Here is a 27,406-nt window from a genome sequence, read left to right on the forward strand (position 1 = left end):
GAATGTGGACATGTGGGTGAGAGAGATGAAGGTGTGTAGAGTGGGACTGTGTTGTATCTGAGAGAAGCCTAAGATCCTGGCTTCTTCAAAAGGAGCCAATGACTCACCATCCAAAAACTCTTGCCCACTTTCCTTTCCCCAACCTCAGCCCTTTTCGGAAGCTAAGTTCAGGGAGCCCTGGAAAATTTCTTCTCATCTCTGCCCCATCCCAGGTACCTCTCAGGTTTCTCAGTGGTTTGCCCTCTGGCCAAGTAGACTGACCAGACTGTGGCCAAAGCTGGAAGGCAGTTGTATGAAAGAAATAAGTTGGTAGCATTGAGTCCCCTGACACAAAGCCCTGAGTGAAGCATGCTCTATGTAAGGGAAGAAGGGGAGGGGTTGGTTACTCCTTAGGGAGCTAGGGAGGGGTTGGTTTCTGGGTCTGAGCAGACAAGCAGCTTTCACAGCTGAGCATTCCAGCATCCAGCCCTCATCTGCTGACAGCCTGGAGTGTGCAAGGTCTACAGTGGAAAGGTCAGTCATCCAGCCATCAGGCAAAATAGCTTCTCTAGTAGGCATTTGCTAACCTGGTCCAGGGCCTTAAGCTTGTCTCAGCCAAGGGCATGAGCTCTTCTGAGTCATTGCCAACCTCTCTGCTGTCATCAGGCAAGGTGGGGAAGCTTTCTGACTGGAAAGTTGCCAGCTGCGTGGGGGGTTCAAATAACCTACTTACTAGCTTAGGGACAGGAATGACAAGTGGTCTCTGCTGGTTCAGGTGTTAATAAGTCCCTAAAGGCTTATCTTTGACTAGATGCTTCACAGACCAATAGATGCTGACTGTGGCCAGGGACATTCTACCTCTGAAGCCCTCTGAGCAGTGAGAAAAGGGGCTGGCAATAGGTTGAGACAGCCACTGACCAAGGGCTTACACATTCCTTTGGCCACAGGCCAATAGTTTTTATGGTGTTGGGGCTGGAGGTAATGAAAATATGTAGGTCTTAGAGCCAGGCTTGACATGGGCCCTCATGTGTCTGGTCTGCCTAGGTTGCTGAAGGAAAGTAATTGTGTGGAGAATGTTTGTCCCTTGTCAAACCAGCCAAATGAAATTCTGGGGGCTCTAGGGGTATGGAGGTAGTATATGTTAAGTTAAGCTTGTCCCAAGGCAGTTGAGCCTTTGTTTTCTCCTGGGAGGGCAGCAGGGTGGGTGGCTGGAGAAGGCTTAAAGCAGAGGGGCTGAGGGGTTACCTGATCAGGCAGGGTTTAGTGAGAAATAAGGAGGAGTCTGTGAGTTTCAGTACTTTTGCTTACCTCCATTGCTTGCCTTCCCAGGGCATTTCTGGGCATCTTAGCTTCAGAGCATGGGGAGTTTGCCACTGGGAGTTCACTGGCTCTCTGCGTATGCAGAGTAACAGAGATAGGAGTGGAGATTTATGTATGCTTCCTCTAGAAAGTCTGCTAGGATTGTGGCTTTTATTTTCAGTCCTTTGAGCTGTGCCCTGGCCTCCTATGGAGAATCTTGAGTAAAAGCACCCACTGAGGTCCTCTTTGGCTTTGGAACCCTGTTCTTTCTGCTATTTAGGCTGATGCATTTTTAGCAAAGCATTTGCAGCTTCTGACTGAAGGAAGATTTTAGCACCAGGCAGCAAGCCTGTGTTGGGGACAGGCTCCCCATTTGGTCTCTGAAGTTGAGCTTGCCCTTCATTTCCACTTGAGCCTAGTCCAGCAGGTGTCGACCATATCCATGTCGGACTGCAGCCATAAGAGGCAGTGCTGAGGTATCCTATTTTTTAGACCCTGCTGATGGAAGAATATAGGCAAAACCCGTAGTACTGCTTGTCAAATGGAGGATTCCAGGGTGGTGGTGCCTTCTTCAGAGGGAGAGACATTAAGTGCTTGCACTGGACACAAGTAGTTTGACATGAACCCCAACAGTGGCTGACAGAATGTGTACCTGATTGGCCCTCAGGTACCATGGTGGCCTCAGAACTACCAGCTCTGGCCACACTCCACCAGTCTCCAACATAAGATGGTTTCACAGGAGATGATACTGCAAATATGAGTCTAGTGAGATCTAGAAGGGATTTGAATGTCCAAGTGCAAAGTTTGGAATTTATCATGTGTATAACAAAAATCTGACACTGTCCTTAGTCTTGGGACCCAGCAGGGAATAAGTCATACCTGTTAACTGCTTACATGGATGTAACTATCTTGTGGGGGACAGATAAAAAGAAAGTAAATATTTTTCAGTACATGATAAGTCTGTGATACAAATAAAGTGGGGGAAAGTAGACATGAAACAATGTGTAGATTTGGGAAAATGCACAGTAAGCTTAGGGAATACATTCATTCATTCACTTTTCAAATATGTACTAACTACCACTGGGTTAGGCTTTGGGGATTAATGATTAAAGAAACAGAAAAGTCCTTGCCTTGAAAAAGTTTATTTCTGGAGGAGGCTATATATCCATCGGTATTAGGACCAGGAGTGACAGACAGAGCAGATGTAGATTTATTGAACTCACCCTGGTGAACAGGAAGGGCTGGGGATATGAAGGCTAAGAAGCAATGAGTCAGAAAACTGTGACAAACTTTGAGGCTAGTCCTAGGGCAGCAACAGTCAGAATGGACAAGGTACTAGAGAGATTTCGGCAGAAGAACCAACAGGATTCGGGGCTTAGTTGTGGGAATCAAGGGTGACTCCTAGGCTCCTGAGTTGAGCACATGTGAGAAGAGATGTGTTTTTCTCAAGATAAGGCATTGGAAAGATAGGAGCTGGGGCAGGAGTGAGAAAGTCATGTCAGTTTAGCAAAGGTTGAGCCCAGGGACCCACTGCCTGCTTAGTGAACGCCAAGCACTCTCTTCATCTCCAGCTGGGAACTGCCTACTTCCAGCTCCTACAACTCTCCTTCACCATGGCTGGGCCCCCTCCAACTGTCCTCCCAGGCCTGGGACACAAGGGAGTCATTGCAGCTTCAGATCCACACTCAAAAGTCAACCCTAAGAGCCTGTGGAGACTGGTACAGTTGTTAACTTTCTTTTTGTTATTGTCCAAGTCCCTGGCTCAGTTCACCTTCCAAACTGGTCCTATGGCTGAGTGTAATTTTGAAGCCAGATTGCTTGTGTGTGAATTTCTACAATTAGGCTAACAATAGTATCAGCCTTGTCAGGTTGTTGTGAGGATTAAATAAGTTAACCTTGGTCAAGTGGTAGCTGCTTAATGAATAAGAGGTTGCTCCTCACACTCAAGATCAATCTTCTTTTTAGCTGTCTTTGCTGCTCTCTGCCTGCCTGCCCATCTTCCTGATTTACCTTCCTGCCTACCCATGATGTGCATGACCCTCCCCTTGCCACCATTCCCTAGGTTGAGAAGACAGAGAAGAGAATCCAAGGAGAACAAGGCATCCAGAGTTTGCAGAATGGAGTACCCAGGAAAAAGTGCCCAGGACGTTTTCAACTGCAGTGGCTAGAACTGAATATCTGGGGAACTAGTTTCTGGATGAGACCTAGAGCCTGCTTCTTTAGGCTGTAAGTTATGGAAGAGTTCCCTTCCTAATCACAGTGGAAAAAATGTGGATGTTATTAACTTGAATCTGAGCCACGATGACCTGGAGTATAAAAGAACTGTGCCACCGGGTCACTTGGAGGGTTTTATGTTCCATCTAGGAAGACACATTGGAGCTAGTCTCTCTTACCAGTAGCTCTGTCTTTTGAGATTCCTCAAAACTGCACCAAAGTCAAACTCTTATATACTCTCTCCCACCCTTTGTATCTTCTTCCTATCCTCTCCCCTTCCTCCCTCCCTCCCTCCCTCCCTCCCTTCTTTCCTTCCTTCCTTCCTTCCTTCCTTCCTTCCTTCCTTCCTTCCTTCCTTCCTTCCTTCCTTCCATCCTTCCTTCTTTCCTTCCTTCCTTCCACCAATATGTATGGAGTGCTTTCCAGGAGCCAGCCACTGTGTTATGTGGGGATGTAATACAAACAATGCAGACACTGATGCTTGTCCTCGGGCAGTGCACAATGTAGTGCAGGAGGGTGCTGACAAAGAAGGGTAGCATAATCTGGACTGAGGTTTTGCCCCAGGACCTTAGAAACTTGGCAGGAAGCTGTGCATAGTCAGAAAGAGCATGGATATGTGCTTCAGAGAAAAGTGCCAAGCTATCCTGAAGGCCAGAAACTAAAGGCTTGAAGCCTCAGTCCATCATAAATGTCTGTCAAAAGAGCCGATGGTGGCAATAAATTAAGTATGATTGGGAACAAAAGGCAGCAAGAGTGTAATGTCCAGGTGGAAGTTGGAAGGAAAGCCTGAAGCTCGGCAGTAAGATGCTGTTATCACCTTCACCTTTATTACTGGATATTGATGTCATACTTACTTTTGTGACTGCATGTAATATGCTTTATTTTTCTGGCTAATTTTAAGATGTTCCTGTTATCAGTGAATTTGTGCAACTTGATCATGATGGACCTCAGTATAGGTTCCTTCATGTTTCTTGTGTTTGGGTGTCATTGAGCTTCTTACATCTGGGGTTTATAGTTTTACCAAATTTGGAAAAATTTTGGCCATAAGTTCTTCAAATATCTTTTTTCTCTCCCCTTCTTTGAGAATGTTAACTACACTTCATTTTAGCTACTTGAAGTTGTGTCACAATTTGCAGTTTGCTCTTTTTTATTTTTAAGTTTTATTTAGAAAATTAACTTTAACAGAATGACATTGATTGATGAGTACATAGGTTTCAGGTGAACATTTCTATGGCATTTGAACTGCTGATTGTATTGTGCACCCATCACCCAAAGTCAAATCATTTTCCGTCACCTTATATTTGTCCCTCTTTATACCCTTCCTCTTACTCCTCCCTCCCTGCACTCCTCCTCCACATCCCCTTCTACCTGATAACCACTTCACTTTTATCTATGTTTATAAGTCTCAGTCTTATATCCCACATATTTGTGAAATCATACCGTTCTTAGCTTTTTCTGATTTACTTATTTCACTCAGTATAGTGTTCTCAAGGTCTATCCATGTTGTCTTAAATGTCTCTATGTCATCATTTCATATGGCTGAGTAGTATTTCATTCTATATATGTACCACATCTTCTTTATCCAATCCTTTATTGAGGGACACTCTGGTTGTTTCCATGTTTTGTTCACTGTGAGCGATGCTGCAATGAACATGTGTTGCGAGCCAGTGCAACTTATAATTTTGTGGGTCTAGAGTGGGAATGGTGGATGATTAGAAAATAAACACAGAAAGAAAAAGGATAGGATTGGTAGGCCTCCTGCCAAGCTGATGGCTTTCAGGAAAGGTCTCCACCACCAAAAACTTTATCTTTATAGTGTAAAGCAAAGTTGTTTTGCAAAACAGAGAGTTCAGATACAAAGTCACATTTCCAAGAGAAATCAAGAATTCTCCCCAGAGACCAAAAAGCCCTCCACCATGCATAACATCTTAACTTCACAAAACAAAGGGTAAAAAGAAAACTGCCTCTAGTCTCTTCCAGGGACATGGGGGATGGGACGAGTAGAAACTACCAAAATCACAGCTAACATGGAGGTGTGGGGGAGGCCATGTAAATTGCCTTTACCAACTTAAATAATCAGAGGTTGTGGGAAAGAGGTTTTAGCTTTTACCAACTTAACCAATCAAGTGAGGTGGGAGGATGAGCAGCAAGGACTCTGTCAGCGTATTGCCAGTTCCCCACACTTCTAACCCCCACAAACCTAAACTGCAAGGATTCTGTCAGTTCGCAGTCCCACTCAAACATGGGGGTGCAAGTGTCCTTACTTACAAAAGTTTTTGAGGTAGATACCCAGTAGAGGGATTGCTGAGTCATATGGTAATTTTATTCTTAAATTTTTGAGGAACCACCAAACTTTCTTTCATAATGGTTGCACTAATTTTCATTCCCACCAACAGTGGATGAGAGTTCCTTTTTCTCCACAGCCTCTCCAGCACTTGTTATTACCTGTCTTGTTGATAACAGCAAGTCTAGCAGGTGTAAAGTGGTATCTCATTGTAGTTTTGATTAGAATTTCTCAAGTTGCTAGTAAAGATGAGCATCTTTTCTTGTATCTGTTGGTCATTTACATGTCCTTTTGAGAGAAGTGTCTGTTCAGGTCCTCAACCCATTTTTTAATAGGATTTTTTGCTTCTTTGCTGCTGAGCTTTGTGAGTTCTTTATATATTATGGATATTAACCTTATATCAGTGCTGTCGTTTGCAAATATCATCTCCCATTTAGTCAGCTGCCTATTTGTTTTGTTGTCAGTTTCTTTTGCTGTGCAGAAGCTTTTTAGTTTGATATACTCTCAAATGCCTTTATTCTCCTTGCATTTGGGGTCAAATGTATAAATTGTTCTCTGTGGCCAATGTCCATGAGCTTAGTACCTATATCTTCTATGTAATTTATTGTTTAGGATCTTATATTTAGGTCTTTGATCCATTTTGAATTAATTTTTGTTCAGGGGGTCAAACTGTAGTCAACTTTCTTTCTTTTTTTTTTTTTTTTTTTGCATGTGGCTTTCCAATTTTCCTAGCACCATTTATTGAAGAGGCTTTCCCATCGACCTGGAATGCTGAGGTTGCAGGTTCGAAACTGTGGGCTTGCCCGGTCAAGGCACATATGGGAGGTGATGCTTCCTGCTCCTTACCCCCCCCCTCTCTTTCTCTCCTCTAAAATGAATAAATAAATAAAATAATTGAAGATTCTTTCTTCTCTCCATTGTGTTTTTTTGACCACTTTGTTGAAGATGATCTATCCATATAAACATGGTTTTATTTCTGTGCTCTCAATTCTGTTTCATTGGTCTGTAAGTCTGATTTTCTGCCAATACCATGCTGTTTTGATTATTGTGGCTCTGTAGTATAATTTCACATCAGGTAGTGTGATACCTACAGCTTCATTCTTTTTCTTCAGGATTGCTTTGGCTATTTAGGTTTTTTCATTGTTCCATACAAACATGGTATTTTTTTGTTCTATTTATTAAAAAAATGACATTGAAATTTTGATGGGGACTGAATTAAATTTGTATATTGCTTTGGGTAATATGGCCATTTTAACTATGTTGATTCTTCCAATCCATGAACATAGAATATTTTTCCATTTCATTGTGTCTTTTTCAATTTCTTTCAATAATGTTTTGTAGTTTTCAGTATATAGGTCCTTCACATCCTTTGTTAAGCTTACTCCTAGTTATTTTATTTTATTTTCTGTTGTTGCAATTGTAAAAGGAATAGTTATTTCAGCTTATTTTTGGATGTTTCATCAATAGCATACAGGAAAGCAGTGAACGTCTGTATATTGACTTTGTATCCTGTGACCTCACTGTATTGGTTTATTTTTTCTAATAGTTTTTTTTTTTCTGGTGGAGTTTTTGGGGTTTTCTACATACAGGATTATGTCATTTTCAAAAAGTGATACAGCCTGACCTGTGGTGGCGCAGTGGATAAAGTGTTGACCTGGAATGCTGAGGTTGTCGTTTCAAAACCCTGGGCTTGCCCGGTCAAGGCACATATGGGAGTTGAAGCTTCCTGCTCCTCCCCCCTTCTCTCTCTCTCTCTCTCTCTCTCTCCTCTAAAATGAATAAATAAATAAAAATAATTTTTAAAAAAGTGATACAATGGCCCTGGCCAGTTGGCTCAGTGGTAGAGCGTCGGCCTGGAGTCCCGGGTTCAATTCCCAGCCAGGGCACACAGGAGAAGCACTCATCTGCTTCTCCACCTCTCCCCCTCTCCTTCCTCTCTGTTACTTTCTTCCCCTCCCGCAGCCAAGGGTCCATTGGAGCAAAGTTGGCCCGGGCGCTGAGGATGGCTCTGTTTGCAACAGAGCGATGCCCCAGATGGGAAGAGCATCGCCCCCTGGTGGGCATGCCGGGTAGATCCTGGTCGGGTGCATGCGGGAGTCTGTCTGACTGCCTCCCATTTCGAACTTCAGAAAAATGCAAAAAAAAAAAAAAAAGTGATACATTTACTTCTTTTTTCCAGATATGAATGCCCTTTATTTCTTTCTCTTGACTGATTGCTCTGACTAAAACTTCCAGAAATATCTTGAATAAGAGTGAAGAGAGTGGGCAGCCTTGTGCTGTTCCTGATTTTAGAGGAAAACCCTTCATTTTTCACCATTTAGTATGATATTAGCTGATGGCTTGTCATACATGGCCTTTGTTAGATTGAATTACTTTCTTTCTATTTCGATGTTATTGAGTGTTTTAAACATAAAGTCATGTTGTATCTTATCAAATGCCTTTTCTGCCTCTATTGAAAGGATCATGTGATATTTGTTCTTTGTTGATGTGGTGTATTAAGTTGATAGATTTCTATATGTTGAACCATCCTTGCGCTCCTGGAATGAATGCCACTTGATCATTATGTATTATATTTTTTAATGTGTTGTATTCAATTTGATAGTATTTTGTTTAGGATATTTGCATCTATATTTGTTAGAGATATTGGTCTGTAGTTCTCTTTTTTTGTGTTGTTCTTGCCAAGTTTTAGTATCAGGGTTACTTTGGTCTCATAAAATGTGTTGGAGAGTAATGCCTCTTCTATTTTTAGGAAGAATTTGAGAAGGACAGGTATCAAATCTTCTTTGAATTTTTGTAGAATTCACTAGTGTAGCCATCTGGTCCTGGATTTTCTTTTTGAGGGGGGGAGGTTTTTGATAATTGTTTCTATTTTCTCCCTGCTTATAGGTCTATTTAAGATTTCCACTTCTTCGTGACTCAGTTTAGGAAGATTGCATTGTTCTAGGAATTTATCTATTTCCTCTAGGTTGTTGATTTGGTGGTATATAATCTCTCATAATATTCTACTATGATCCTTTTTATATCTATGATGTTTGTGGTAATTTCTCCTCTTTCATTTCGAATTTTGTTTATGAGTCCTTCTTCTATTTTCCTTAGTGAGTCAAGACAGGGGTTTGTCAATTACTTTATCTTTTCAAAAAGCCAGCTCTTTATTGTATTTGTTTTTTAATAGTTTCTTTGTTCTCTATTTCATTTAATTCTGCTAAAATTTTTACTATTTCTTTTATTCTACTGACTTTGAATTGCCTTTGTTCTTCCTTTTCTGGTTCCTTAAGGTGTGATGTTAGGTTGTTTTCTTGGAATCTCTCTTGTTTGTTGATATAAACTTGTGTTGATATAAACTTGTAATGATATAAACTTCCCTCTCATTACTGTTTTTGCTGCATACCAGAAATTTTGATATGTCGTGTTGTCATTTTCATTGGTTTGTATATATCTTTTAATCCTGCCTTTATTTCTTTTTTGACTAAGTCATTTTTTAGAAGTATGTTGTTTAATTTCCAGATTTTTGTGAGTTTCTTTACTTCCTTTTCACTGTTAAATTCTAATTTCCAAGCCCTATGAACAGAAAATATGTGTGGTACTATTTCAAACTTCCTGAATTTGTTGATGTTAGTTTTGTGGCCCAACATATGATTTATCCTTGAGAATGTTCCATGTACTTTGGAAAGAATGTCTAATCTGATATTTTGGGATGAAATATCCTATAAATATCTATTATGTCCATTTGGTCTGAGTGTTGTTTAAGGTGGATATTTCTTTATTGATTTTCTGTTTGGATGATCTATCTAAAGATGTCAGTGGTGTGTTGAATACTCCAATTATCATTGTGAGTTTTTTTGTTTTGTTTTTCTTTTGTTTTTCTAATTCAGTGAGTGGAGGGGAGGTAGAGAGACAGACTCTTGCATTTGCCCCAACCGGATTCCACCCAGAAAACCTTTTAGGGGGCTGTCCTCTGCCTATCTGGGGCATTGCTCCATTGCTCAGCAACTGAGCTCTTCTTAGCACCTGAGACAGAGGCTATGGAGCCATTCTCAGTGCTGAGGGCCAAGTCAATCTAATCAAATCATGGCTGCAGAATAGGAAGACACAGAGAGAAAGGCAAGAGGGAAGGAGTGGAGAAGCAGATGGGAACTTCTTTTGTGTTCCCTGACCAAGAATTGAACTCAGGATATCCACATTCCAGTCCAATGATCTACTCCTGAGCCAACTGGCCAGGGCATGATCATGTTTTTGTTTGCTCCTATTTTTAAATCAATTAGTAGATGTTTTCTATATATTGATGCTCTCTGGTTCAGTGCATATATATTTAGAAGTGTTCTGTCTTCTTCACACAATGTTCCCTTTTCATTATGATATGTCCATCTTTGTCTCTGGCTACCTTTGTTGTCTTGAAGTCAGCATTGTCAGATATGAGCATGGCTACACCTGCTTTTCTTTGGATATTATTTGCTTGAAGGATCATTTTCCAACCTTTCACTTTGAGTCTACTTTTGTCCTTACAGCTTAGATGTGTCTCTTAAAGGCAGCATATGGTTGGGTTTTGCTTTTTGATCTAATCTGCTACTCTGTGCATCTTTATTGGTGAATTCAGTCCATTTTCATTTGGGGTAATTATTGACAATTGAGGATTTCCTATAGCCATTTTCTGTTTGATTTTCTGGCAGCTCTGTGTCTGGTTTGGTTCTTCCCTTTTTTGTTCTGTCATTTGTTTTTGTTTGGTGATATTGCATACTTCTTTTCCCTGTTTCTTTTTTTTTAAGCTGTGTGTTTCAGCAGTGGCTTTTTCATGGGTGTTTACCATTAGATTATTAAGAAAACAATGTTGATATGTACAAGAGTCCTTTGTCTTATGAGTGCTTCTGCATTCCATCCTCCTTTGCTACTACAGGTGTTTATTTACTCCTATTTTATGTTATCCTTGTTTTTATTGTGTCCTCTTTGGAGTTTTTACTTGTAGCTTTTATTTATTTATTTATTTTGTTCTTTGTGTTTGGTAAAATAACCTCCCTTGAGTATTCCCTGAATTGGGGGTTTTCCAGTGATAAATTCCCTCAGCTTCTGTATGTTTGTTAAAGTTTTAAAATCTACTTCATATTTGAAGGATAATTTTGATGGATATAGTATTCTTGGCTGGTAATTCCTCTCTTTCAGTTTAGGTCTAATCTCTTCTGGCTTGTAGGATTTCTTCTGAGAAATCTGATAATAACCTAATGGTCTTTCCCTTATGTTATATTCTTCTTTTCCCTAGTTGCCTTGAGGATTCTTTCTTTGTCATTGATTTGTGACAATTTCATTATGATGTGCTTTAGTGTAGGTCTTTTCGGGTTGAGGTAATTTGGCATTCTGTTTGTTTCTTGGATTTGAGGCTCTCTTTCCATAGGCTTGAGAACTACTCATCAATTATTTGTTTGAATAGGCTCTCTATTCCCTTCTCGGTCTTTACTTCTTCTGATATACCCATTATTCTTATATTGCTCTTTCTGATGTAGTCAAACAGTTTTTGTAGAGCTCTCTCAGTTTTTTTATTTCATGAGTCTCTCTCTTTTTCTCTGTGTAGCATCTCCAGTTGCCTGTCCACAATGTCACTGATTCTTTCCTCTATCTGGCTTGTTTTATTAGCTAAACTTGCTACCAGAGTCTTCAATTCACATACTGAGTTCTTCATCTCTTTTTATAACATTTCAATATCATTGGTGAGGTATTCATTTTGTTCATTAATTTGTTTCTGAGCTCATTAAGTTGCCTACTGGTGTCTTCTTGCATCTTGTTGATATTTTAAGAACTTTAATTTTGAATTCTTTATCATTTAACTCTAAGTTTTTCATGTGATTAAGATTTTTTTCTGGAGATTTTTTATTTTATTTCTGAACTACATCTTTGGCTTGTATAGCCATAGTATTAAGTCTCTTCTACCTTGATGGCATTTGAGAGTGGTATTGTTAAGAACTCTAACAAAAAAAAAACAACTGAAAAATATGATAAAAAATTAAAAAAATTATGACAGGTAAAGAAGAAAAACACAAAAATATGTCAGAAACAATAAAAAAATAGAAAAACAAAACACCTACAAAAATAAGAAGAAATATAAAAATGAAAAAAATTAAAAGAGAATAAAGAATAAGAGGGAAAAAAAGAAAACAGGAAAAAAGGGGAAAAATAAATTTTGGTTTTGAGAGGTTTCTTTCAGTAGGTGTCTCTGCATTGCAACTTTTAGATTTGTGAATTTCCTGAGCTGTTGTCCACTTAGATGTTGCTATTGCAATGATATAGGCAGGGTCGCATTGGAGTTGGTGGGTGGGGTATGTTTTTAGGGCTTTATTGCTTCAGGTTTCCGGCTTTATTAATCTAGCAATGGTGATCTCAGGCTTCTGGGCACTCCTTCCCATGGACCAGATGTAGAGCACCTCTGTTCTTCAATGGAGGAAGTGATTTTGGAGGGGTTGCTGTGAGGTTTGTCTCTGCCATTCTTGGTACCATGAGGCGAGGGAGGCAGGATCTGGGAGGTTGGGAGACTGCATCTTAGCTTTCACTGTTTCTGCCGAATGTGGGCTGCTGGCATACCATACAATCACTGGCTGTGACCCTGCACTCTGGTTGCTTTGATTTACCTCCCTCTCTGCCCCTCTATCTCACTGCTCCTCTCAGCAGAAGGAGACCCAGTAACTCCGAGTTTCCCTCTCTGTACCCCTCAGACAAAATCTAGAGAGCCTAAGCTTCCTTCTTCCCCATAGTCCAGCAGAGAGAAAAAAAATCATAGTCACTCCATGTTTGTCTCCACTCCCCTCTGAAGCCCTCTGTGAATGCATTTTATCTTCCACCTCCCCTTTTCACCCCGCCCCACCTTTAGTCCATTCTGTGCGTGAATTTTTCACGTGCACTTGTGAGCCCAGCTGGTATTCCTTTATTACATTATAATTGTTCATCTTGTTGAAATTTTAAGAGGAGAGATCAGAAATATCTCTCACGCTACCATTACTCTGACATATGCTCTTTCTTTGTATGATTTGTTTTATTCTATGTGTTTTATTTTGGGTAGTTTTAACTTGTCATCTTAAAGTTTACTAATCTTGTCTTCTTAAATATCTATTTTTTTAAGTCTCAAAATATGTAGTTTTTATCTTTTGAAGCTTGATTTGTGTCTTTTAATATATTCCATAACCTTATTTAACTTTCTGAATATATAGAATACAGTTATATTCAGTGTTTTAATGCCCTTATCTAATGATTTTATATTTGTATCAGTTCTGGTTTTATTTTGATTGATAGATTTCTTCTTCTTTATTATGAAGAAATTAGGTGAATGCCTGTTAGTTTTTGTATGGGTATACTGAGTTTTCTCTTGTTGAATACTGGATACATTTTTATTTCTAAAAATATTTTTAAAAATAAAATAAACATCTCTGAGATTTGTTCCCATTATAGATGCAAGACACTTCTGGATACACTATTCAGTATCCCATGAATCATTGCATTTTATATTCTCAAGTGCTATTTCAAGTACTGTGTTAGGGATGGGGACACTAAGCTCTAACTTTTGAGATGGTTCTTTCCCCAGTCATGGATAACTTCTTCATAGTGTGCACTGATAAATACTTGGTTGCATACTTGTGAGGGACTCTCTGCAGATATCCAGAGTTCTCTTTCTGTGCATCTTTATCTTCTCCAGTACTCTGCTCTGCAAACACTAGGTGTGTTGATCTCTTCGGATTCTCTTCTGTCATTTCAACTTAGGGAATCTATTACAGTCCACATGCATTTTCCCTCACTGTGTCATGGCTTGGAAACTCTCATGACAGAGTAATCTAGAGCAATTGCAGGGATCACCTCATTTGTTTCCCGTTTCTTAGGAATCATTGCTCATTGTTACCTAATGTCTAACATCTTGAAAACTGCTGTTTCATATATGTAAGGCCAGAAGCCACAGCCATCATCACAGCCACCTGGCCCATGGTTCACTTTTGATTAGGACAGACGGTAATGAAAGAACTGAGCCAAAAACTAGTGGGCCATCACCTTTAATCCTAACTCACACCCAGTGGGCAAGAAATACACACAGAGGGAAAACATTTCCCTTTCTATATAGGGCTCCCAAAGCCACTGACTTATCTGAGTATTCCTAGAATCAATGGTTTCTACCTTACCAGCCTTATTCACCTCTGTTCTCCATCTCCTTCTCTCTGCACAAACTCTGCACAAACTGGCTTCTTCTTTAGCACTCCACCATCTTGGCTGTTTCTCCTCTGCAATGCTAATTGCAGTAACCTAAAGAGAGCCCCTGGTCTCCCTTATTTTATAGTGTAGAAATTAAAGCCTTTTAAGCCAGTATACAAATAAGGAAGTTTCTGATACAAAACCACTTACCTGAGGCATAAGTGGGATTGCTCATAAGAGTGCACCACCCCATGTCATGCAACAGTCAAGAGTGTGGGGAAAATCTGAGTGTTGAGAAGATCTTAGTATTAAAAGGGTGGGAAAGGCTTAGTCTTAAAACTAAGCCTTAGGCTATAAGGACCCTGCTTGCTTACAGCCTATCCCCCACACTCAATGCAAACTATAAGTGAGCAAACATATACATCATATTTGCAAACTTATTTGACCCACAGTATATTTTTTCTAGGTTTGGTTATTTCATTCTAAAGGGTATATCTGGTCCCTATTACTCTGTCTTGTCCATATGTAGAGTGTTGCATATTCCTTTAAAATCAACTAATTGATATAGTGCAGGCCTAAGTTGAGTAATAGAAGTAGAAAGAGAGGAAGTAATGGACTGGGAAAGGTGAAGATATTATTCATTGACTATTTATGTAAAACTTACTAATTGAGCATCTACCATGTGCCAAGCATTAAGAAAAAGTGGTATTTTGGACTTAAGTATAAATGGTGAAGATAGTGAAAAATGATTGGATACAGGGTATATTTTGAAGATAAAGTTCACATAATTTATATATGTAGAGTGTGGGAATATGAAAGAAAAAAAGGAGGCAAGGATGACTTTGAGGTTTTTGACTCTAATAAATGGGAGAATGATATTACCTTTGTTAAGATGCAGGTGTGTGTGGGAGGATAAGGTTTAGACAGGAAGATTAAGAAATCAATTTTGGACATATTCAGGATGAGATTCCTATTAAACATCTTAGTGGTAATGTAAGAGAAGCAAACTGTAGTTCATGGAGAAACTGGACTGGTGTTATAAATTTGAAAGTCATTAGCATACAGATGTGTTTGAAGCCACAAAACTGGATAAGGAAATGATTAAGACATACAAGATAAGAATTTCATCCAAAGACTGAGTTCAGGATACTCCAAACTTTATAGTTAAGAAAAAGGAGGGATTTTTTTCAGAGAACATTATGAAGAATGGCCAGTGAATTTGGAGGAAAACCAGGAGAGTGAAACCATTATTTCAAGAAGGAGAGTGTGGATAAGCTGTGTCAACTGCTATGGAGAAATAGAATAGAGGTTGACAAACAAATGACTCTGAGAATGAATTGTGTTCCAGACTGTTTTCTCTTTCATTCTAGCACACCGAGGATTGCCAGATTCATCTCCCTAACCTTAGCACCTAGCACTGACCTGGTGGTGTATAGCAGGTACCTTGGGAATATGTATGGGTTACTTGAATGAAAAAAAGAGTACTGGGCAGCAGTGAACATTCGAAAGTGCCACAAACTGGAAGTTAACAGTCCTTGCTTCTATCTTTGACTAGACTACCTTGTCCCTTTTGTCTTTGACTTAGCACCTCTAAAAGAATTGTTCTCAGATGTTTTCAACCAGGGCCCAAGACACTTCTTGAACCAGGCTGGATTTTCTATAAAAGTCTTGAGCTTGTTGTTTAACTTGTGGGTGAGGATAAAAGAGTCCCAGAAGTATACTATGATTGATATTGGGCTTACAGAATCATTGTGCCTTACTCTTGTTTTAAAAATCTCCCTCCTTGAGTGTCCCTATTTCTATCTAGGACCTCTACCAGTCTCTCCTCTTTTTGTCAACAACACTGTCTGATGTCTTCTTTACCCATCCCATCCTGCCCTCACAATTGTTCAGTTTTCCTTATGCATCCCTGCAGCAGGTATTGCAAACCTCCTGCTCACTTCCAAAGTCTATATCTATTGCTGCCTGATGCCTCTCTTGTTGCAGTGAGAATGCTGAGGTTTTGTAAGAATGAGGCTCTTTAACTGTTTCTTACTGTATTCCACTCCCAAGTAAAATGTTGGTCTATCACCCTTTTCCTTCCTTGCCTGTTCATTGGTGGCCCCTTCCACTGTGTGCTTGATAAGTCTCTCTCTCCAACACTCATACCTGGACCCACCCATTATATCCATATTTCAAGAACTCTAACTTTAACTGGGGTTGTTCAAAGCATATATATTTTAATTATCTACTGAATCCCTCCTCAAAACCTTTACAGTTACTTTAATAATTCCTTTCTGTAAAAGGATAAAAACAATAGCAGCACAGAGAATCTTTCTCAACCCCGTATGTGCCAGTGCTCACGTTATAGCTCTCTCTTCTCTCTCAGTCAAGATTCAGGAAAGAGTTAGATACTTTCTTTATCTATTGTTCTTCTCCTCCTACTAATTCTGAAACATTGAAAAAATATGCCTTATTTTCCCACCACTTCTGAGGCTGCTCTGGATATGTTCACCAGTGAGGTCACTGTTGGTGGTTGCAGGACTCCTCCAATTCTTATCTCAGGGAGAAGAAAATGAAGGCTTTATAGACAGACCTCCTCTTCCTGACATGTGGTGTTGGCCCTAAAGACTCCTTCTTTCCTGAGACTCTGCCTTCCCTGAGTCTTGTACTCTGTCTCATCCAATTGGTCAGTTCTTTAAGCCATCTGTCACTTTTGCAGCTCTTCAGAACTCTTCCTTCAGCCTCTTTCTCTGTTCTTATGCTATGGAGGGGCATGGTGACTCATCTCCTTCAGAGACCTTTAATTCCTAGAAAACCCTAATGGTGTCCATGTTTTCCCTCTATTCTAGTTCCCAGTGAGTTCTGGGCCAGTCAGTGTCAGTTGCAACAAGTCTGCAGTGACAGTGAATGTTAGAGACCAGAACAAGGCTTTCAACACAAATAGCAGTAGTTGGACAGATCTTTCAGAATTTGTGGGACAACTGACTGATGACAGATGCTACTTGCATGTGATAATTAAAGAAAACAAGAAGTATGGTTGAAATTCAGGTTTCTGGCTTGGCTGACTGGGTAGAAGGCAGACCCCTCTATGAGCTGGGTAAACTGTTGAGAAGACAATTTGTAGTTAAGGGTGTCAAGTTCAGTTTTAGCTATATCGGGTTTAAAGTGCCTCAAAAGAGAAACAGTTGGAGATATGAGTGAAAAGCTTGGGATAGACACCTTGTTTGGAACATGATGATAACTGAAGATTTTGGAATAGCAGAGATTTCTTGGAGAGAGTATGAAAACCACTGGTTTGTTTCCTGGCAAGTGATCTGAGGGTACAGTTCCAATGTAGGTTACTGTGTTTGGCAGAGCAGCTGCCTCTGGGCAGCCTGACTCAGGAAATGGCTTGTTTCTGGAAGAAAAAGTTTAGAGATCACAGGAAAGGACTCTGTCTTGGTGCTAGAACCTTAGAGAGGGTTCTATTGTCATGGCCACTGGGCTAACCTCTTGTAGGCTCAGAGTTAATCTTATTAGGGATTATCAGTAAGGAGGGGAGGAGTCCAAATTGTGGAAGGCAAAGCCTGCAGTCTCTCTGTCAGCAAGAGGCTGTAGTGAGTTTTTTGCGTGGTATTTGCAGCCTCCCTAGGCTGTCCTTGGCCTACTTTGTCTTATTCTTGTAAACACAGCTCAGTCCCTTGTCCAGACCAAGATTCCCCACAACAGTGTCTCCTCTATCCCTGAAAAGGATGGACTTTCACTATTCCCCTTCTATCCCTGCCCTTCATTCACTGTATTATAGTAACTTTTAATATTCAGGCTTCCAGGAGGCCAGCCTTGAAACCCGATCAGTATGAGTGGCCCGGGTTTGTTTGTGTTGCTTGGAAGTTTCTGTCTCCATGGTCTGCTTTCTCTAGGGTCCAAGCAGGTCCTTCTTCCTCAGGTGACCTTATTAGCATCCCAGTGCTGTATGTAGTCCCACAGAGAGCACCAGGTGAGCATCTCTGAGGTTGTTATACTTACCAAAGAGGTTGGCATGCCTTCTATCACCATTGTAACAACTCCAGAAAGTGGAACAAGATTAGAGAAGGTGCTCCAGCAGTAGAGGCCACAAGGAATCTAGTGAGTGCCCTGACCATTTCTGACTAAAACTGGAGTAGGGGGCCATACCAGTCAGCTTCAGCAGGGAAGAACTGCTCTAAGTCTCCCTTGCCCAAGCCCCCCTGACTTTATGGCAGACACTGTGGAACACTATTTCCTGTCTCTTGAATTTTTCTGTCTCAACCTACTCTTTATGTCTACTTTATAGACACTTCCTACTTCACTCAACTCTTAAATGTTGGTGTTCTTTGGGGCTCTGACCTGAACCTTCACTCTGTATATTGTTTCTGCATGACTCCACCCTCTTGCTCTCCCCAATCTTTCTTGGAGTCCTCTTCATTTTCCTTCCTAAATAGTTCTGCATTCTTCCCTGTCTCATGCTTCAGTGGCACCATCTTCTACAGCCTTCTTCCAACCACCAGCTTTCTGTTCTTGCTCCCCCTATAGTCCAGTCTTCATCTAACAGATATAAAGATCTTTCTAGAATATAATGCTGTATGTGCCATGTTCTTGATCAACCTTTCCAAGACTCTTCATAGCCCAAAAGAGAGAGTCTTGACTTGGACCACTGCCTATGGAGTCTGTTAGAGTTCTTTCTTCTCTCCTCCTCCCTCCCTTCCTCACCCATGAAGCTTTTCTTTGTTCTTCAGCTTAAGCGACAGTATTTGACAGTGCTGGAGCAAATGCAACTTTACCTGAAAAGAAGAAACTCCAGAGACAGTGCCCTTGGTTGAAAAAAATCAATGAGAGATGGGACTCCAACTTGAGGATCATGAGCTCTGGGATGCTGTTGGGTTAGGAGAACCACAGAGCTAGGGTTTAAGTGGCAGCTGCTTTGAGCCAAGGAGATAAATCTCCTTCCATGGGGCAGGGTTTTGGGGACAGTGGTGGCTTTGGTGGTGCTCAGCAGCCTAGGCGTGTGCCACACATCTGCAAATCAGGGCACCAGAAGATGGCTTAAACAATTTTTTGTTTTACATTAGCTCTGATACTTCATATGTCAAAAATTTCACTGGAGTAAAAAGAAACACATTTTATAATTTAACACCAGTTGCCTTTTAAATTACCTATCAGGTAAGGAGAGCACTATCATCTTCTTGGTGCTTGGAGCCTTGCATTTAGGTAATGTTGTGCTAGTGTTTGCCAAGTAAGCTTTGGATCTCTTCTCACTGTTCACCTGCAGCTCTCATGATTTATGAAGGTTCCAGGGTCCTCTGTGACCTTCCTCTTTATCTTTTCTAACAGGTGAGGGTCCCTGATGTAAATGGAGAATGACAGAAAAATCTAATGGTGTGAAAAGCTCTCCAGCCAATAATCACAACCATTGTACTCCTCCTGCCATCAAAGCCAATGGAAAAGATGACCACAGGACTAGTAGCAGGTGAGTCTGCTGAGGCTGAGTCATTTCAGAGATAGCCTGGAGGCTGCTACTTCCTCCAAGCTTGGCCTCATTGTCACAGAGTAAAGAATATTGGACTCAAGAACATTCTCCAAAGGAACCTTGTGATGTCTAGTAATCTCACAGGAAGAGATAATGTTGATAAGACACAAGATATGCTCAGAGAACCCTCAGTCAACTGTTTTTCCCTCTGCAGGCCACAGTCTGCACCTGAAGATGACACCTCTTCAGAACTGCAGAGGCTGGCAGAGATGGATGTCCCCCAGCAGGGAAAGGGTGGTTTCCACAGGTAGGTTCTATCATGGCCCTGCTGTTACACAATCTTGCCCATGAAGACTTTTAAAGTGGATACCATGGCAATCCTTGTCTCAGTCCCATTGGACCTTTCCACCAAGACATCTTGCAAGTACTGTCAGTGCAATCTTAGCTCAACTCTTACCTTGTGAGGAGGCTCCTCTGAAAAAGGTGGGAGTGACCAGTGGAGGCTTCCCTTTAGACTTGCCTGTCTAGATGTCAGGGAGAAGGAATCCTTTCTAGCAGAAGGGACTACATAAAGGACCCTGATGTCTGTCACCCAGAGCTGTAGATTTCATAGGGAAATCAGGAAATTTGGGATACCCTTCTTCCTGGCCTATTCTCTCTTAACACAACCTCCATCTTGTTTTGGAGATCTCCTTTTTGTTCTTAACAATCAACTGAGATGGCACATCCTAAAATAAGTCTTACTTGTCCTCTCTAGCTGCATTTTGAGTCTTGCCTGAGCCCTAGTTTCCTTCCCTCAGCACTGGCTTTGATCTCAGTTCTTAACACTGGTAAATAATGACTTGTCTTGTTTCCCATCTTCCTCATCAGCCACCGATCTCCCAGACACATGTTCTGAATACACAGTTCTCTCAGGCTCATGATTCTCCTTTCACATCTAGAATCATCCACCTGGTGAGGATCATTCGAGAGTGGGCTAACAAGAATTTCCATGAAGAGGAACTTAGACCTGACTCATTCCTTGAGCGTTTCCATGGTCCTGAGCTCCAGACAGTGACAACACAGCAAGGGAAAGGCAAAGACGACAAGGACGGCGAGGACAAGGGCACTAAGTATAGCTGTTTAGCCTGTACTTGTGGGTCTGGAAGAGCTCCCAAGCATCCAATCAGAGGGTTCAGTGGGGTTTCTTATGCCACCATCATAGGAAGAGTAGGGTCTACACAATGCCCTGCCATGTCAGGGGAAGGAGTGGGAAGAAGAGACTTGTTATAGTTTTAACTCTAGAATATTTCCATTTTCCTGGCCAACAACCTTTACAACAGTGAGTGGCTCACTTGCTATAGGAAACTTTAATGGCTTTTCTCACATAAGCTGCCTCTTGCCAAATGTTGTATTTTTCTCATAAAACAAGTAGCAAGGAAACCTGAATGTGGGCAGGGGGATGACTCAATTGTAGCTTCTGTTCCAGCAGTCAGTAAATGTAGAAGAGGAAGCAATTAGGAAGTGCTATTTAGAGTGTGTTCATACTACTGCCAATATGGGTATGTGGGTGCAGAGATGGGCTTTTTTTTTTTAAAGAGAGAGAGGTAGAGATAAGAGAAGCATCAACTCATAGTTGAGTCACTTTAGTTGTTCATTGATTGCTTCTCATACATGCCTTGGCCGGGGAGCTCCAGCCAAGTCAGTGACTCCTTGCTCAAGGTAGCAAACTAGGGTTTCAAGCCAGAAAACTTTGGGCTCAGGCCAGTGAACATGGGCTCATGTCTATGATTCTAAGCAAAGATGGGCTTTTGAAGAGGCCATGCTGCAGACTTGCTGTCAAGGAAGGTCCAGGAACAATTAAGCAAGAGTTGATGGGGAAACACAGAAGGCAGAGTTGGAAAGTCTGTTTTCAGAGGAATGAGTAGGCGACTGCAGATATCTGGCCAAGCCGACATTCCCTACCTCTACCTAGTGTTGGATAAAAGTTATTGCCAAAGCAGGCGGCAGCATCTGGGAAAGTGATTTGGAAGCTGGAGGCCAGACAGCAAATGGGGTGGGGTTTCGGGGTGGGCAGGAAGCAGGTGACACTCACTTGCTTGGAGTTCCTCTCTCTTCATGGGAGGTTTGTAAGAACAGGTCTTGAGCCCTCATTACCATCCTATGGAAGTACTTCCTCAGAATCTGAGGCCCACCCTGATAAAAACACTGTCCCATGTCATTTTCTCTGGGAAAGGGGCCTCCAGAGAGCATAGAAGTTAATTGGCTTATGGAGGGGTTAAAATAGGAAAAAAAGTATCTTTTGCCCATCTTAGCTCTACTCAGATACTTAGTACCAGGTTGTGTCTCCCTGAAAAGCAGGGCCTTAAACCAACTAACTCTCACCCCATAAATTCCAGTTTGTGGGGTATTGCCTTTTAAGGAAATCTGGCCCCGGGAGTAGAGGTGTTGCTACACTGGGGGTCTGGTCCCCAAACCTGACCTCTTGTCTGCCTCCTCAGAAAGGCATTTGAACTATTTGTCTTGGACCCTGCTGGGGATTGGTACTACCGCTGGTTGTTTGTCATTGCCATGCCTGTCCTCTACAACTGGTGCCTGCTGGTGGCCAGGTGAGTGAGTAGAAACAGTCTGGGGACAGGTAGCCAAAGCAGCCTAGTTCACTGGCCCTGGAGTTGGGAGCATATTAGTCTTACTTGTGGATACAGAGTGTACCCATGCTAGTCCTCATTCTGGATTCCCTGATTGCCAATGACACCTACCTTATTAAAGTCCCCCACTCCCCCAATTTAATATGCTATCAAAGCTTCATGTCTATCTTTTTATGCTTTTTCATGGTGTTTGTAATCTGTTTCTACTTCTCCATCCATCCTACCCACTTCTCTCCTTGGCACAACTACAACAGCCCCACACCCATTCTTTGCAACACTCTTGCTTCCTCTGGCTCATCTTCCACACTTACAACTAGTGTGGCTGGTAGAAATTGGGATTTGATTATGTCACTCTCCTAACAAGCCCCTCAATGGCTCCATATTGCCCACAGGATAAAGTTCAAGTTTTCAGCATGGCTTTTAAGACCCTCTGGACCTTGTCTTCTCTCTAGCTCCACCTTTTGGACACACCCACCTAAGCACTTACTATTTTTGGATCATATCATGGTATTTCCTCAAGAGAAAAGTTCTTCTCCACATTTTCAACCTATAGTGATTCTTCTTGCAGTCTCAGTTCCAAAGCTTTCACTGACAGCATTTCCTACCCTAACCTAGTCATTCATTCAGCAAAGATTTGACTGAGCATCAGGCTGACTGTGATGCTCATTCATCAGTTCTCCTGCTAACCACCTCACATCCTGCACACATTGGGCACTTAGCTTGGGGCCCTTTTAGGGGACTTTGGCTGGCTTTGAGGGTAAAGCCCAGTACTGTTTTTTTGTAGAGCCTGCTTCAGTGACCTACAGAAAAGCTACTACCTAGTGTGGCTGGTGCTGGACTACTTCTCAGACGTGGTCTATATTGCAGATCTTTTCATCCGATTGCGCACAGGTAAGTGAACAACTGAGATTCACAGGCAGGATCATGACCAATATGTTCAAAGCTGCAGTCCAAAATTTTTTTTTTGCATTTTTCCAAAGCTGGAAACGGGAAGGCAGTCAGACAGACTCCCGCATGCGCCTGACTGGGATCCACCTGGCATGCCCACCAGGGGGCAATGCCCTGCCCATCTGGGGCGTCTCTCCGCTGCATCCAGAGCCATCCCAGCACCTGAGGCAGAGGCTACAGAGCCATCCTCAGTGCCCAGGCCATCTTTGCTCCAATGGAGCCTTGGCTGCGGGAGGGGAAGAGAGAGACAGAGAGGAAGGAGAGGGGGAGGGGTGGAGAAGCAGATGGGCGCATCTCCTGTGTGCCCTGGCCGGGAATCGAACCCAGGACTCCTGCATGCCAGGCCGACACTCTACCACTGAGCCAACTGGCCAGGGCACTGCAGTCCAAAATTTTAGGAAGCCATTTCAACACAGTGTTAGACTCAATTGCCTGGCTGGGACTTGGGTTGGTACCTGACCCTTTTTGAACCTCATGGTTCTCACAGGCTTAGTGAGGTACAGACCAGGGGTGCTCCCTTAGGGTTCTTTTAGCCAGCCCTGCTATATTATTTTCCTATACCATTTCTTGGGAAAGAGGGTTCAGTGCGTATTTGTCACTTTTTTGAGTGTTAGCCTATTGGGAGGGAGAGGCCTGAAGGCAGAGATGATATGTTGGCTTCCATCTCTACTAGGTTTCTTAGAGCAGGGGCTGTTGGTCAAAGATCCCAAGAAGTTACGGGACAACTACATCCATACTCTGCAGTTCAAGCTAGATATGGCTTCTATCATCCCCACAGACCTGGTCTATTTTGCTGTGGGCATCCACATCCCTGAAGTGCGCTTCAACCGCCTGCTACACTTTGCCCGCATGTTTGAATTCTTTGACCGCACTGAGACACGCACCAGTTACCCTAACATCTTCCGCATCAGTAATTTGCTTCTCTACATCTTGATCATCATCCACTGGAATGCCTGCATCTACTATGCCATCTCCAAGTCCATTGGCTTTGGTGTTGACACCTGGGTTTATCCTAACATCACTGACCCTGAGTATGGCTACCTGGCTAGGGAATACATCTACTGCCTTTACTGGTCTACACTGACCCTCACTACTATTGGGGAGACGCCACCACCTGTAAAAGATGAAGAGTTCCTATTTGTCATCTTTGACTTCCTGATTGGTGTCCTCATCTTTGCCACCATTGTGGGAAATGTGGGCTCCATGATCTCCAACATGAATGCCACCCGGGCTGAGTTCCAGGCCAAGATTGATGCAGTCAAACATTACATGCAATTCCGCAAGGTCAGCAAGGAGATGGAAGCCAAAGTCATTAAGTGGTTTGACTACTTGTGGACCAATAAGAAATCTGTGGATGAGCGGGAAGTTCTCAAAAACCTGCCAGCTAAGCTGAGGGCTGAAATAGCCATCAATGTCCACCTATCCACACTCAAGAAAGTGCGCATCTTCCAGGATTGTGAGGCTGGCTTGCTGGTGGAGCTGGTATTGAAGCTTCGTCCTCAGGTCTTCAGCCCTGGGGATTACATTTGTCGCAAGGGGGATATTGGCAAGGAGATGTACATAATTAAGGAGGGAAAATTGGCCGTGGTGGCTGATGATGGTGTCACTCAGTATGCCCTGCTCTTGGCTGGGAGTTGCTTTGGAGAGATCAGTATCCTTAACATTAAGGGAAGCAGAATGGGCAATCGACGGACAGCCAATATCCGCAGCCTGGGCTACTCAGATCTCTTTTGTTTGTCTAAGGATGATCTTATGGAAGCTGTGACTGAGTACCCTGATGCCAAGAAGATATTGGAAGAGAGGGGCCGAGAGATCCTGATGAAGGAAGGGCTGCTAGATGAAAATGAGGTGGCAACCAGCATGGAGGTAGATGTGCAGGAGAAGATGGAACAGCTGGAGATCAACATGGAGACCTTGTACACTCGTTTTGGCCGCCTGCTGACCGAATACACAGGGGCGCAGCAGAAGCTCAAGCAGCGCATCACGGTTCTGGAAACCAAGATGAAGCAGAGCAATGAAGAAGATTATCTTTCTGATGGGATGAACAGCCCTGAGCCAGATGCTGCTGAAAAGCCATAAGAGCTTGGGCATAACTGCCTCTACAATGTTGGTCTTGTCACCAGGAGCTAGAAGAACTGTGGAGAACTTCACATTTGAATACATTATCCCATATCACCTTGAATTTTCCTCAAAGCCTCTCTTCACCAGGTTTTTGGCTCAATCACCCAGGAGCCCTTCTCTAAGTCTAGCTAACAGCTAAGCTTTTGCACAGTGTGGACCGTGTTGGGTTGCCTTTTATGAGCTTCAGCCACTCTGTCAGCAGAAGGAAGAAGTGAGAAACTGAACTGTCTTTAAGGGGTCTCTCTTGGGACTGGGAGCCTAGGTAATGATCTGCTCTGAAGAAAGCCATCTACAGACAGAATGATGTGTACTCTGTTACAGTACTACCTTATCTCTGGGCACCTTTGCTCCTAGTCACTTCCCACTTGGTTCTGGCCCTTCCTTTTTCTAACGTATGTTCTGAATATTACCATTTTCATGCATATGCATTTAATTCAAACACTGGTTGAAGACATTTAGCACAGGTACCCAGTGTCTGTCTCCCAAGTCAGGTAAACTGTATAGAAGGGGACAAGGAGGAAGGCACTCACTCAGCGATGCCTCTCTATTGCAGGCACTCCAACTTCTGCTCTGTTGATCTGTCTGTTTGCTAGTCGAGGGAGAATCTCTGCACTCTTCTCTGGATCAAAAATATGATGATGCTTCTAGCTTCTGGTCTATTCCAGGGCAGAGAGTGAGGAGCAAGGTAACTGGCAGTCATGCAGCAGGCAATGCAACTGAGAGAAGGAGGTGGTCAGGAGCTCAGGCAATCATCCTTCCATGTAGAACATTTCTGAAGAGGCCCTAAATACTGATGGTAGGTGGGAGAGTCTTCAAGTTAATATCTGTGATAGAGTTACTTACAAGTTAATAAATTCCTTTGAACCATTTGTGGTTTTGTTCAGCTCTGCTATTCACATTATTTTCTTTCCTCTCTCAACCTATTTCCCATACTTCTCTTTCCCTCCTATCCAGGACTCACCTAGAATACATTCTGCTGTCTTCTTCTGCCTGCCTAAGCTTTACTGGTCTTTCAGGACTCAGCTCAGGTACCACCTTCTCTTAGAAATTTCCCTTGACTGCACTTGCTCCTATGTTTTGTAGTCAGTCACCTTCTCTGTAAGCATTTACAGTGCTCATTGGCTCATATCACACTATGTGGTTGGTTTTGAATGATTTGTTTTTCCTTGCAGACTGTGGCCTCTGAGAGCAGTGCCAAGACAGTTTTCTTCACTGCTCTGTCTGCATTCTTGGCACAGAGGATCATGTTTATTTGCTGCAGCAGTAATAAAAAACACCAGAACTCCTTTGCTTTTATTTGCCAGCAGACATGTCTTGACAGAAACACTGGCTATTCTGGAAAGTTGGGGAGGATCTCCTGGAGGAACAGACATTTGAATGGGTACCACCAGATGATCAGGAATCTAAAGGACAAGTGCTAATTAGTGGACAAGGAGATCTAGGTGCAGAATCAGATGCTTTTGTGCATGCCAGTTCTCTCCCTCTTAACTGTGGTATATAATACACATAAAGTTTACCATCTTGAATATTTTTAAGTGTACAGTGCAGTAAAGTACATTTACATTGCTGTGAAACAAATTTTCAGAACTTTTTTATCTTCCCAAACTAAAACTCTGTCCCTATTAAATAATTCTCCTTCCCTCACCATCCCAGTCTTTGGCACCCAGCATTCTATTTCTGTCTCTATGAACTTGACTACTTTAGCATCCTCATAAAAATAATATCACACATTATTTATCTTTTTGTGGCTGGCTTATTTTACTTAATATAATGTTCTTAAAGTTAATCCATGTTGTAGTATGTATCAGATTTAAGGCTGAATAATATTCCATTGTTTTAAACCACATCATGTTTAGATATTCATCCATAAATAGGCATTTAGGTTGTTTCCATCTTTTGGCTACTGTGATTAATGCTGCTATACACATGAGTGTACAAGAATCTGTTTAGGTTTATGCGTTCACTTCTTTGTGTATATACCCAGAAGTAAAATTGCTGCATCATATAATAATTCTATTTATAATATCTTAAGGAACCATCATACTGCTTTCTATAGCAAGGGCTCCATTTTTCATTCACATCAACAAGTGCACAAGCTTTTGGTTTTTCTACATCCTCAACACTTGTTTTCTTTTTTCCCCCTAATAAATGTCTTTTATAAAACGAGTGAGGTGGTATTTCATTATAGTTTTGACATTAATTTCCCTGATAACTGGACACTTCTTCAGAAGGTATCTATTTAGTCTTTTGCTCATTTTTAATTGTTGTTTTGGGGGGGTGTTAAATGGGAAGAGTTTTGCATATATTCTGGATATGAACTCATATCAGTTATAT

The 27,406-nt window shown here is 41.9% G+C and overlaps 1 protein-coding gene across 4 annotated transcripts; it reads left to right on the top strand.

Annotated features, from left to right (window-relative positions):
- Positions 1–437: 437 nt before the first annotated feature.
- On the top strand, positions 438–27,201 carry CNGA2 (cyclic nucleotide gated channel subunit alpha 2). 4 transcript variants are annotated; one of them, XR_010727804.1, is made up of 10 exons: positions 438–513; positions 3,341–3,504; positions 15,301–15,369; positions 19,241–19,376; positions 19,591–19,683; positions 20,318–20,488; positions 21,857–21,964; positions 22,788–22,894; positions 23,625–25,868; positions 26,245–27,201. XR_010727804.1 is itself a non-coding variant. In XM_066248968.1 (9 exons), exons 4-9 carry the CDS (start codon positions 19,267–19,269, stop codon positions 25,028–25,030), a joined length of 1,995 nt encoding a protein of 664 aa, XP_066105065.1. In that variant the 5' UTR covers positions 438–513; positions 3,341–3,504; positions 15,301–15,369; positions 19,241–19,266; the 3' UTR covers positions 25,031–27,201. The 4 variants fall into 4 exon arrangements, 3 of the variants coding, with proteins under 3 accessions (XP_066105065.1, XP_066105068.1, XP_066105067.1); XM_066248968.1 differs by having other exon boundaries at positions 23,625–27,201; XM_066248971.1 differs by having other exon boundaries at positions 23,730–27,201.
- Positions 27,202–27,406: the final 205 nt, after the last annotated feature.

This window comes from Saccopteryx bilineata, chromosome X (assembly GCF_036850765.1).
Source record: "Saccopteryx bilineata isolate mSacBil1 chromosome X, mSacBil1_pri_phased_curated, whole genome shotgun sequence".
Lineage (NCBI taxonomy): Eukaryota > Metazoa > Chordata > Mammalia > Chiroptera > Emballonuridae > Saccopteryx > Saccopteryx bilineata.

Coding starts and splice junctions, on each gene's coding strand:
- CNGA2 (XM_066248968.1), top strand. CDS start 19,267: ATGACAGAAAAATCTAATGGTGTGAAAAGCTCTCCAGCCAATAATCAC. Junction 19,377..19,590: donor GACCACAGGACTAGTAGCAG/GTGAGTCTGCTG, acceptor TTCCCTCTGCAG/GCCACAGTCTGCACCTGAAG. Junction 21,965..22,787: donor TGGTGCCTGCTGGTGGCCAG/GTGAGTGAGTAG, acceptor GTTTTTTTGTAG/AGCCTGCTTCAGTGACCTAC.